The sequence below is a fragment of the Gymnogyps californianus genome, chromosome Z, assembly GCF_018139145.2.
Source record: "Gymnogyps californianus isolate 813 chromosome Z, ASM1813914v2, whole genome shotgun sequence".
NCBI classification, from domain to species: Eukaryota; Metazoa; Chordata; class Aves; order Accipitriformes; family Cathartidae; genus Gymnogyps; species Gymnogyps californianus.
Genome location: NC_059500.1, coordinates 65,076,157 through 65,088,024, shown reverse-complemented (window position 1 = coordinate 65,088,024; position 11,868 = coordinate 65,076,157). Strand labels below are relative to the sequence as shown.

Sequence of the window (11,868 nt, the reverse complement as noted above, 5' to 3'; positions counted from 1 at the left end):
GCTGTTATGCTAATGCTGGAAAATTTTGTTTGCAGTAAAATGATTAATATCGTAGTTGCAGTTCTGCCAAACAGTGGATTTAACTTTTATTAGACATTTGTAAAACAGATCACACTTTAACAGTAATACATGAAGAAATTAAGGAATAATCAGATGCTGAGAGAGCCGAGCAGGATCATCACCAAAGCACATAAGCACCCAGATACTGTGAAGCTGCATTTTCCTGAGCTCCCTTTTCCTTCCACATGCACTTTGACTACCCCGACACCACCACTGCTCCGCACAGCGGTACGTGCCACAGTGAGACACACCATGCACCACCTCCCGCCCTTTCCCACCCATGGAGCAAGTCACCACAGCCAGGTAAAGGCGACAACCGTCTCCCGCGCCCCACAAGCTCCAGTCAGGCGCGCAGGAGCGCTCCCGCGCGACCCTCGCTCGCCCTCCCCCACCCCTAACGGCCCCAACCGCCTAACGGCTTAACACCCGGGGCGCGCGGTACCTCACCCCCAGCGACAGGCACTAGCACACGCGCTCTGCTGGCGAGCCGCGCTCCAATTGGCTGGCGGGCGAGGCACGTGACGGGCCAGCAACTGCACGTGGCGGCGGCGTTATTAGGCCTCCGTGAGGGCCGCCATTTTCTTTCAATGCGGAGGTTCGGTGGCCGCAGAAAGGAGGTAGGCGCGGGGCTGGGCGACTCTTTCATGGAAGCGGGAGGCTTTTTCCCCCAGGAAGACCCCTGACGGAGTAGGGGTAGTGATGAGGACAGTGAGTGCTGGGGCAGGCAGGCTCCATAGTGTCCCTTGTGCAGGTGCTGTGGCACTCACTGGGGGCAGGCAGGGGGTTGCTGCTAATGTGTTTTGTCTCCTGCAAGCAGATCTGGCAGGGCACAACATGAACCCAGAGGACTGGAATGCAGAGATGGGGGATGAGGCATCACCAATCCTCCCACCCCTTGAGCAGGTATGGGGTGGCAACTGTTGGGCTGTAGTATGTTTGCTTCTCTTTCCCTTACTTCCACCCCCGGCCCTGTGGCCTAGGTGGCTGGTGGGCTTGAGGTGCCCTGTTCCTGTGATTCCTGAAGCACCTGGAGGAACTTGCCCTTAATTTGCATGTTGAAAAGACAGTGTTTTCTTAACAAACAGTAGCAATTTCAGCCTGTCAGAATGTTGAGGTGACTTTCTTCCCGGGAGGCTCCTGGGGCATGGTGAGTGTATCCAATTAGTGTTACTCTTCCAGCTGGTTAATGCTGCCTCCTTACATTGGGTTGTGAGAGGATGTGTACTTTTTGGAAAAGTATGTGGCATAAAAGTGGCACATACTAGTAAGTCATTAATTATGATACATGGACTAGGAACTGAGTACCTGTGTGGATAGGCTAGTGAACCAGCAGAGGCTAGAAGGGAAGTAGCAAAAACTTACGTAGGGCAGAAACTTAAAATCGCAGATCAGTTGTGGTAAGGCATATTCAAGTAAAGTTTTGTAACTACTGAAAGGGGTGGTTCATGTTGCCTGCCCTTTTTCCCTTCTGATGCGTTCGTGTCTCCTTATGTATGTCAGATCCAGTGTTTCTGAAATTGTAAGATAACCTGAGAACAGATCGCTGATTTTTGGGTGTTAGTGGGCTGCAATTTCTCACACAAATTAGATTGGTTTGGTGGTCCTCATTACTGTCTATTGAATAGTGAAAGGGCAGTGGTGGAACTGCATTATTGGGAACTAGCAAAGCCATGTCTTTTGGTGGTAGTTCTTGGCTGTGGGTTAGACGTGAACTGTAACTTCTCTCTCTGCACTGTTGATGTTCTTTTAGCTATTGTATTTGCTGTCTCTTTGTGCTGGCAGTCACTGAATTGGTATTTCTTTTTACCACAGCAACAAATAGAACATGGTTGACTCTCTCAGCTGATCTGCATTGTTCAGTTAATATTGCAGTTCATGTTGTTCCCAAACTTCATGGTCTTAAATGCATAGCTACCGTAGGAAGGGTGAGGAGTGCACCTGTTTGAGGATTGTGGATAGGACTTTGAATATCATTTACAGTATGTTTTTGCAAATATGGTAGGCTGCTATAGGAGTTTACTGTTCTTGAAGAGAGGAGGTTTCCTCCCCACCAGCAGTTTGCTTGCTGCTGTTTTGTTCAGGTATCGGTGCTTGTTGTATACTTTTGTGAGCTCTTTTAATTTTCTAACCTGAAGACTACTCTTCAGTGATGGAGAAAAGGCTTAGGTGGCCTTGACCACCCAAGCTGGTAAAAAGAAAGTAAATGGAACCTCATCTTTTTGGATAGCAGTGAGTTGTTACCTGGACTCATTTGCTTGGAAAACTGCAGTCTTAGAAAATGGCAGTCTGACTTTTCAAGCAGGCTTAAATGTGTTTAGAAACAAAGTTGACTTCATTGCATCTGTAGCTCCATATGTGTAAGTGGGTTCCATCATGATGGTTGTCTTCTAAAATAAGTTAACATGGTCACTGTATTTTGTAAAGGGATTCAATCCTTTTACTGTGTATTTTGAAGGTGTTTTTAATACCGAGCTTTTTAGGGAGGAAAAGCAAAGAGACTCATGGATCCTGACTGGGATTATATAGCAGCTGTGTTTCCAGATCTGGATAGTTCCCAGTCTTCCTTCGCAAGCTCTCAGGAAGCTGTCATATATCCAGAAATAGGTGGAGCTGTTGCTTCCTCTCAGATCTTCTGTTTAAGTTGCTTCTGTAAGTTCCACTACTCTGCTTCCCCCCCCCCCCCCCCCCCCCCGAGTGACCTGGGCTGCTCCAGTGTTTGCAAACCCAGCTCACTTAAACTGAAACTGGAAAAGGGTGCTTGTAGAAGTTACTCTTGAGTGCAGTTCCTGGCAGGAGAAAAGCTACAGTTAGGTCCGGATGTAGTACATGGAAGTTGTTAAACTGTGTGGAGCTTAATGGTCTCAAGAGTTTGACAGCAGGTGAGAAGAATTCTTAAAATACGGTTCTGGAGTTCATAGCAGAGCTAGGGTGATGTCAGGTGCCTACTGTCAGGCCTAGTTCTGAGCTAAATGTTGTGTAGAGGTTGTTCCTATTCAATTTTGCTGTTTTTTGCATAGCAGCAAAAGGCGTTGGTATGAAATGAGGGATAAGATACGAGAGTGTAATGAGAGACAGCTAAAGAATGATGTTTCGCTGCTTCTGATGTTGTTGAGTGAATATTGGTAGTAGAAGAAACTGCAGTGAATTTGAGGAGAATCTGTAATGAATCTTTGATTGTTGGCATTTGTCTTAATGCGTGTTTAAATTCAGCCTTGAGGAACAGGGAGGAAGAGGAGAGGCGAATGGCTTATCCGGATGGATGTATAAGGCTAAAAGTAAGGTTGCCAAAAGAAGAAATTACAGCATACACTTTCAGAATAGTAGTTTTACCAGTTTGGGTTTAATTTACTGTAGTGGTTGCTAGCCACAATGAGAAGTGTGAAAGCTGTAGTCATATCTAAAAAGCACAGTCTTGAAGTAAAAGGTTTGGTAGTTATGTGATGTTCCTCAGTCAGCTGATGTTTTGGCTTACTAGTACATGTCTGGCTTGCATTAAACAGGAGAAAGTTAAACATGGCCTTTGCTGGAAATAAAACTGTCCATAAGAGTAAAATGTGAAAATTAGGTGCTGTTCTGAATTGTTTCAAATGGACTGTCTGAATCTTTGAATAAATGAACAGGGACTGACATATTTCACGTATTTCCTTTTAAGATAATCTGTAAGCATCTTCTAGTAAAACCCTAGAACTGCAGTTATGAAACTGATGAAAGCAGGTTTTTATTCACAATACAAACAGTCTGAAAGATTGGAAAAGAAAAATAGTTCAAAAGATTGAAGTATTGTTTTGAACAATAAATGTTTCTTATAGTCAAGGCTTAAAATGTTTGTTGGCAAGGTGACAAAGCTGATGTCTCCATAAATGAGTGACAGAAGGCAAGATAAACTTAACTCCACGTCAGCTGTGTATAATGTGGTTTTGGTGACATTCAGATGCAAACAGTATGCCATTTAGTATACTGAAGTGTAATAAACTGAAGTGAACAGAATAGTCTCAGAGACTGCATTTCAGAAGGTGCACAAGGCAACTTCTTTCAAGTGCAAGACTTAGCAACTGCATTTGTATTTATGTACTTTGCTTGGTCTGCGGTTAACATGATGTTGTGCCTTTTTTCTGTTTGTAGGCTAGCTTCTCTGAAAGACCAAATGGCTTCTCGTCTGACTTCATTCCAAGTGTAGGCTCATTCGGTATGTGAAAGGCACTTTTGATTTTACTGGCATTTGGGGGAGTTGATCGCTTGAACAGTTTAGGAGATTAAAGAAAACCACAATATTGTAATTGTGATATTTTCATGTGTCCCCCATGGAGTAAGCAACATCAAATTATACGGGTAACATAATGAGTAGCTTTCCTTTTGATTCTCAATCCTTTTTTATTTACTGCAGTTATGTGTTGAATATAGCTTATACCTTCTAATGAGAGTCAGTAGGTGTTGCCTCACAAGCATTTCTAAAACAGGCTGTGCTAAACATGAACAGTATTGAAAATAAGTGTTACATGCAATGTTGAGCAGTTCTAGCAAGGTCCTGTCTGACAGTTGTGTTGAAAATAAGAAAAGGTCAGATGAAGTTGTTGAATAGAAACTTAGATCCATTTAAAAAAAAACCCAAAAAATTCCATTAAGTATTGCAAAAGTAACTAAGTATTCTCTGGTTTGTGCGTCTTGTACCCAATGCATGGCAGGGAGGGCTTTTCCTGTTGAAGGTCTTGCTTTCACTGTCATTGTTAACCATTTATTCATTTAATGAGCTAGGCCTATTGTGCCATTTTAGATCAGTGTGAGCAATTTCAAAGTGTCTCTTTTGGCTTAACACAATCTTTCTGGTTCTTCTTAGTTGATAGGGAACTCTACCAATGTTTTCAAGCATAGGTAATAATACTGAGATTGCTTACTTATGCTAGATACGAGCAAACCTTATTTGCTGTTTAAATAAGGACTTAAAGAACTAAAGCTGTTTGGAAAGTCTAGAGGTGAGGCTCTCAGTTGATAAGATTATGTATCTTGTCCTGAACTTATTTAAAAGGGTGCATCAGTATTAGGGATTGTTCCCCTACAATGTGATGGAAAAAGTGTCCTTTTTTCTTTTTTTTTCTTTTTTTCAGAAAAGGCTGCATGAGCCTTACTTCTTTTTTCCCTTGCAAATCTTCTAATTTATGAACAGGTTGTGCTTCAGCTGAGTTTTAAATCAAGCTCTCATGAGCTGCTCTCTTGTATGCAGTGCACTTCTAGGCTCTATATACTTCATAGCTATATTGTTAGTGATACAGCTTGCTTGTTTGACATTAGCATACTTAGAGTTAGTGTATGCAGGTTAAACTTTAATTTTGATTTTTTTTTTCCTTGAAACAATTTCTAGTAGTAGTACTACTCTTGTGTAAATCCTTGTAATGAGGATAAGCTAAAAGTAATACTGCATACTTGCAAATTATTTTTTTATAAAGCTTTTCTTTGACTTAAACAAGTGAATTCGTTCTTTGTATTGCTTCTTCATGAAAGCAAAACTTTCTTTACAAGCTGACTCTTCTGAATTTTCTATTCTGAAGGAACTTTTTTCTTTCCTGTTTCATACTCCTTTGATACTTGAAAAAAAAAAAAAACCACCCACAAAAAACCCCAAACAAAAAACAGAATTAGAAGTCTTGCTACAATGACATGTGGTTAGTATGTGCAGGATTTGGGGATGGATGTCCCTGGAATGGATTAAAATCAGGACTTTAAATCCCCATGTACAGTAGAAAAATGTAAGTGAATGCATGTGGTGAGGAAATCAGTGGATCTAACAGCTGTTTTTCAGGGATATGCTGATGCAATGTTAGATTTTAATTCCAGTGAATTGGAAACAAGGATTCATTCTAGTCCTCTTAATCTATCAAATATTGCTTGAAAATTAGTAAATTGAGTGCTAAATGATATGAATTGAACACTAGCATTTGTTACTTCTAGACTCCCTGTAAGACCAGTTAGCTTGCAAACTTACATAGGCATGAGTCGCATGAATAATTTGCATAGTAGGGGAATGGTAATTGTGAAAGTTGGTATACTTTTACCAATCTTAATAGGTTGGTTGGCAAGTAACAGTGCAGTCCACAGTTGATTTGGTGTAAATGCTAAGCATAGCAGACTTTACTAAAGAATGATTATTGGTTCTATCCTGTTCGCTGTCTATAAATCTGTATTTTTGTCCAGCATCTTTCATTAGTAGAGGAAGTAAACACAGAGGGCAGCTTGGTGAAGGAACTTATTAAAGCAGATGCTTTAGTGATTAAGTATTTTGTTTGCATATGATGTGCTTTCCAAAAACTTTGAATATGGAATTAACTTAGTCTGCTTAAGGTGTGGAAATCTCAGTGGGAGAGGAATGATGGAGTAAGAATGGATTAAGATGGCAAGTAAAGGGGAGAGAGTCCTCACCCCTTTAAAGGCAAATAGACTTGGTCAATGGAAGCCAATCTATTGTGGTAAACCATAAAAATATCAATTTAAATAATTGGTAAGGTGTTTTTATTTGCTGCTTGTTACATGTTACGTTAAACATGAATATCAGAATCTTTTATACTGGCTTGGCCGCAAACTACTCACGTAAATCTTCCAAGTGAGCAGGAACTCTGAACATTGTTCAGACTATGAAAGCAGCAGTTTAACACTTTGTTTAGTGTTGTACGAGCAAAGTTTCCTAATTGAGTGACTTGGTAATGTACCAAATGTCGTCTGTCATCTTTTTTTTTCCTTTATGACAAGCTCTTGTATGCAGGTGATCTTTTCTTTAACTAATGTGTTTGTCTTGTTGCAGAATGTACTAGTGCTTAGTTTTTTCAGGGGTAGCTATATCATTACATTAAGCAGTTTTAACTTGGAAGGAAAATGGTAACAATCAGTTTCCGTGATGTGCCGTATACTTGCACATCATGGAATTTTGTAGACTTCATGTTTTGATTTCAGATGTCGTATCTTTATGATGGTTGCTGATGTACCCTGATCTTGACTTTGATATTGTAGAATAGGGAATTTTGTTTTTATAGAGTCACTCAGGTTGGAAGGCAACTCTGAAGATTGGCTGGTCCAAATCCGTGTGTAGAGTAGGGTCAACTATAGCAGGTTGTGCAGGACCTTGTCGAGCTGAGTTTTGAATTCTCCAGGGATGGAGACTATACAAGCTCTGTGGGCAATTTGCCTAGTGTTTAACCACCCTCAGAGTAAAAACATTTTCCTTATGTTAAAATGGAATTTCTGTGTTTCAATTTGTGCTCGTTGCCTCTTGTCCTCTCGTTGGATATCAATGAAAAGAATCTGACTCTGTTGTCTTTGCTCACTTCTGTTAAGATGTAAGATCCTTTGAGCCTTCTTGTCTCCAGGCACAGTAGTTCTAGCTCTCAACCACTCTGTGTATGACAGATGCACTGGTCTTTTCATTGTCTTTGTGGTCCTTTGCTGGACTCACTCCAGTATGTCAGTGTGTCCTGTACTGGATGCAGCACTCTAGATATGGTGTCATTAGCAGGGACTGACCACCTGCCCCCACCTACTGGCAACATTCGTCCTAATGTAGCCCAGAAGGCTGTTGACCTTTACTGTAAGGGCACATTGCTGGCTTGTGTTCAATTTACTATCCACCACAACCCTCAGGTTTTTTTCTGCAAAGATGCTTTCCAGCTCATTGGCCCCAGTGTGTACTGGTGCCTGGAGTTATTCCTTCCCAGGTGCAGGATTTTATATTTCTCTTTGTTGAACTTTGAGGTTCTTGCCTGCCCATGTCTCTAGCATGTTTTGAATTTCCTCTGAGTGAAACACAGCCCTGTGTTACATCCTGGTTTTGTATGTCTGCAAACTTGCTGAGGGTGCATTCTGTCGCATCATCTGGGTCATGAATGAAGATGATAAACTGTGTTGGCCCCAGTGTCAATCAGTGGGGTACTCTGCTAGTAATTGGCCTCCAGCTGGAGTTTGTACTGCTTATCACAACCCTTGCAGCCCAGTGGTTCAGCCTACTTTCAGTCCTCCCTGGCCAATTATGTAGGCTGGTTTGTATGTGAGGATGTTATGGGAGGCAGTGTCAAAAGCCTTACTTTTTGTTGTTTTTGTTTTCCAGGTGCTGTTGAAAGACCTAACAGAAGTCAGCATATGCAGGATCATTTTGGAGGGTATTCTAGGAGTAGAGGTAGGATTGCATGGTTAAAATTTGTAGTTTTGGGGGTGATTAAGCCTTCCTTTTGGACAAAACATGTAGAATGGAGGACCTTGCAACTGGTGTCCGAGTAGATTGTGGAAACTCAAATTTCACTGTGTTGGTAGCAGTACTGTTGCTGAGTGGTGCTATTTCTTATGGAAAACAGTAGTTACACCTGTCCTAAGCTTTGTAATTTTAATTAATTTTCTTTCTTACAAAAGGACACCTTCATTACCTGGTGGTTTTTTGTTGAGTGGGAGGTAGGGTACAGACCTGAGGTCCCTTTCAGCCTGAATGATTCTGTAATTTTACTGTTGGGTATAAAAAAACCAAACTGAAACAAGAAAAAAAACCCACAAACCCACCCAAAACCAAAAACCTACCCTGAAGTCAAAGATGGCTTTGAATGTTAAGTTGATTCTTTTTTCTAATTATAGATACCGATGAATGTCTGAACAGACAGTGTCAACCAGTGAGTAGATGTGGTAGCGGAAGGAATTTTGCAAACAGAGGTAACTTTCTGGAGCGTCTGTAATTCTAGTGGCTAGTCATATTTGATACATTAAATTTTCTCTATTCAGGTACTCGATTTTGTTGTATCAGAGCCAAATGAATATTTATGACTTGGAGGGTAATACTAATCCGTATTTCTGCATAATGTAGGCACTCAGTATCACCCCTTAGTTTTGACTGCACAGCATAAAATACCCCATCGTATTTGCCAGAAGGCAGGATTCTGCATTTAAAATCAGTGTTTTGTTTACCTCTTGCTTTGATTCCATTCTCCCTGGCTAGGGGTATTTTTCTGATAATTTCGTTGAGTCATAATGTAGTATAAAAGGCAGCTGAATATTAGTATTCACATATATGCCATATGAGGGGGTATACCGGTGCTCTTCTGTGGAAGACGTGAAAGTCTTTCTTTAGTATCCGTAAAGCAGTATTTAATGCCTGTCCTCTTCCTGCTTATAATGGCAAGTGCTACTTTTGTATGCAGTGCACATTGAAGAGGTTAGTAATTGGCAGTTCAGCAGTACTGCTGTATATGCTTGCACCAGGTACTATCAGAAGCACATAGGGTGGTGGAAGCTACTATCACATAGCATCTGTCTAGATAGTTCTATGGCTGTAAGTGGGACTGGTTATGAAACAAGGAAGATGGAAACTAGTCCTGGTTTGGGCATATTTAGCAAAAGTTCTGACCTGCAGAACAGCTGTGGAGCCACTTGAAGTTATGTTTATTTCAAAAAATTCTACACCATTTCTGCATCTCTTGGATTGATGCCCATTATGGTAGGGGAATGCTAGGCTTGTTTGACTAAGCAGGCAGCAGCACTTTGGTGCTGTGGAATGATGACGAACAGTTCTGCTGTAGACTCTCCAGCAATTGTGAAGTAACTCACAAACTGTATTTAAAGTCTGTAATATTTATGGATGTTTATATCTAAACCATCAGGAGGGTGACTAGGGAAAGGGGTTAGGAATAAAAATACACTGAATACTTGGCACTGCCTGTCCCAAGCAACTGAATAAGCAATTCTGAGTAATAAAAAAATAGAAATTGATAGATCTGAAAGGCAGGTTTTCAAATCCTCGCTCCGTAGGAGGCAGCAATTGCAATACTGCCTCACTCTACAGTACTGATTATGAAGACTGAGAAGGTACAGTACACAAGGCCAGTTGTCCTGTGACTGAACCAGAGGACTGAACTGATGTGTGTTGTAACCGAAGAGTTGAAAGTTAGTAGCTTATATAGCATATGTGTGTGTAAAGTCAAAATACTTCAAGACTTAATGTTTGGTTTACTTCTTGCAGGAAGCAATACTACGAGAGAGCAGTAGACTCTTCTTCTCATTATACTTTTTGGCAAAAAATATTTCTTCTTTTCATTTTTTTCATATGTTTAGGCAAATCACTTAGTTTTACGACTTCAGATAAAAAGTACGATAAAATAAGGACTGCGAAGAATAATTGCCAAATAAAAGGCACTTGATCTGCACATGCAAAATTGGGCAAACTAAGTTCTTGTGTGCTATGCTGTACTTACAGGTATTCAAGAAAGGAACGTTGTAGAAGATTCTAGTACACAAAATAGAGGTTTGAGAGGATTTCCTGGTGGCTTTGGACGAAGTGAGAGTAAGTTTTTTATATTGACTGGTTTGTGTGGGAACAATATATGTTTGGTCGTTCTTTGTGGGTTTGCTTGCTCCCTGAGAACTACAAGGATAAAGGTGAAAGGTATGAAATAGCTTCTGTTCTTCAGCTGTGTTGTGGAATGTGGGTGGCGTCTTTGAAAAATAGTATCACTGGGAATAATACAGCATAGGTTGGAGTTATAAAGACTCTGTTGGGGCTGTTGCACTGTAGAGTTTTTGGAGTAAATAATACTAGCTTTAAGCATAGTATTTCATTATACTAATTTTAGACACTATATCCACTACACTGTGTATTACTTACAGGTATTAAAGATGAGCAAAGAGACAGACCTCAGTCTGGCATTTTTCTTGGCTCTAGAGGAAGAGGAGCATTTGGAGGTCGTGCAGGTGAGACTTTTTAGTAGGGTGGTGAACCTTTCAGATTTCCTCATTGCTGATTTGTGGCAATGGAATACCTTCTTAGCTTTGCTGTCACCGTGGTTGTTCTCCCTGTCTGAATTAAGAACCTACTGCAAATGTTAGATAGCTGGCCTGCATGCCCACACAAGACACGTTTGTAACTTGGATAAATTTTTGTAATTGGATTTTCAAAGCTGTTGTCTTCTGTAATTTTTTTCTTGGTCCCACTGCTACTAGGTCAGTTAATGCACAGTGAAGCACAGGTGCTAACCGCAAAATTCAAAGCAAGCTTTTAAGAACTTGCTCAGTTTTGAAATAGTCGCTCTAGATTTTTTCCACCCCCCCTATAAAGGGAAGTATTGTTTTAGGTTTGTCCAGGCTGACAAGTAAGGTTTGTAGCTCTGGGAGGCCAGCTCTTCCTGATGACTTTATTCTAGTGTTGGACTTTTTTGCTGTCTACGAAGGATTTTTCCCTCATGGTCCTGTCTTCCTTTGCCGCTGATGCTACTGTAACTTGTAATCTATATGTTGTGCTACCTACAGCATAGTAATTTATCACTTACAGAAGTCCCATAATTCAAATTAGAAATACCATTAAACTAGTGTAATGGGTAGTGGATAGCTGATATTCTCAATGTAGGAACATTTTGTGTGATACTGGTAAAAGAATTTTTCACTGTAGAAAAGATAGAATGATTAGTATGCATTTTCAGAAGTGCTCCTTAATATCCAAAGAACAATTGATTTGCCTCTATTTGACTTTGTTCAAATTAAGTTTTTCAGATTTTTAGTTCAAATAATGATTTTTAGAGGCAACATGACAGTACTGATAGTGGACATCACTGCATCCTTAACGCAGGATAGTCATGCCTCACTTTTTCATGACCATTGTATGAAGTATTAGTATATAAAGACTGTTATGGATATTGGTAGGCAACAGTTGCAGTAGTCTGTATAAAGGTTCATGTGAAAAGATAATTCTTCATAAAGAGTAGTTTGTTGCATGGGAAGTGTGTCCTTTTATAGTAAGAGAAAGTGTCTGGATCTAACAAAGGAACAGAGCAAGCCCTGCTAGGCTGTTGTGCTGCC

The 11,868-nt window shown here is 40.6% G+C and overlaps 1 protein-coding gene across 1 annotated transcript in view; it reads left to right on the top strand.

The window, feature by feature from the left end:
- Window positions 1-245: 245 nt before the first annotated feature.
- The window catches only part of DDX4 (DEAD-box helicase 4), a 30,571-nt gene continuing 18,948 nt past the window's right edge, over window positions 246-11,868 (top strand). Inside the window, exons 1-7 of the mRNA XM_050913618.1 lie at window positions 246-288; window positions 878-963; window positions 4,183-4,246; window positions 8,147-8,215; window positions 8,662-8,736; window positions 10,274-10,360; window positions 10,684-10,767. Of these exons, the coding sequence (XP_050769575.1) occupies window positions 246-288; window positions 878-963; window positions 4,183-4,246; window positions 8,147-8,215; window positions 8,662-8,736; window positions 10,274-10,360; window positions 10,684-10,767 (508 nt within the window). The remainder of the gene's footprint in view (window positions 289-877; window positions 964-4,182; window positions 4,247-8,146; window positions 8,216-8,661; window positions 8,737-10,273; window positions 10,361-10,683; window positions 10,768-11,868) is intronic.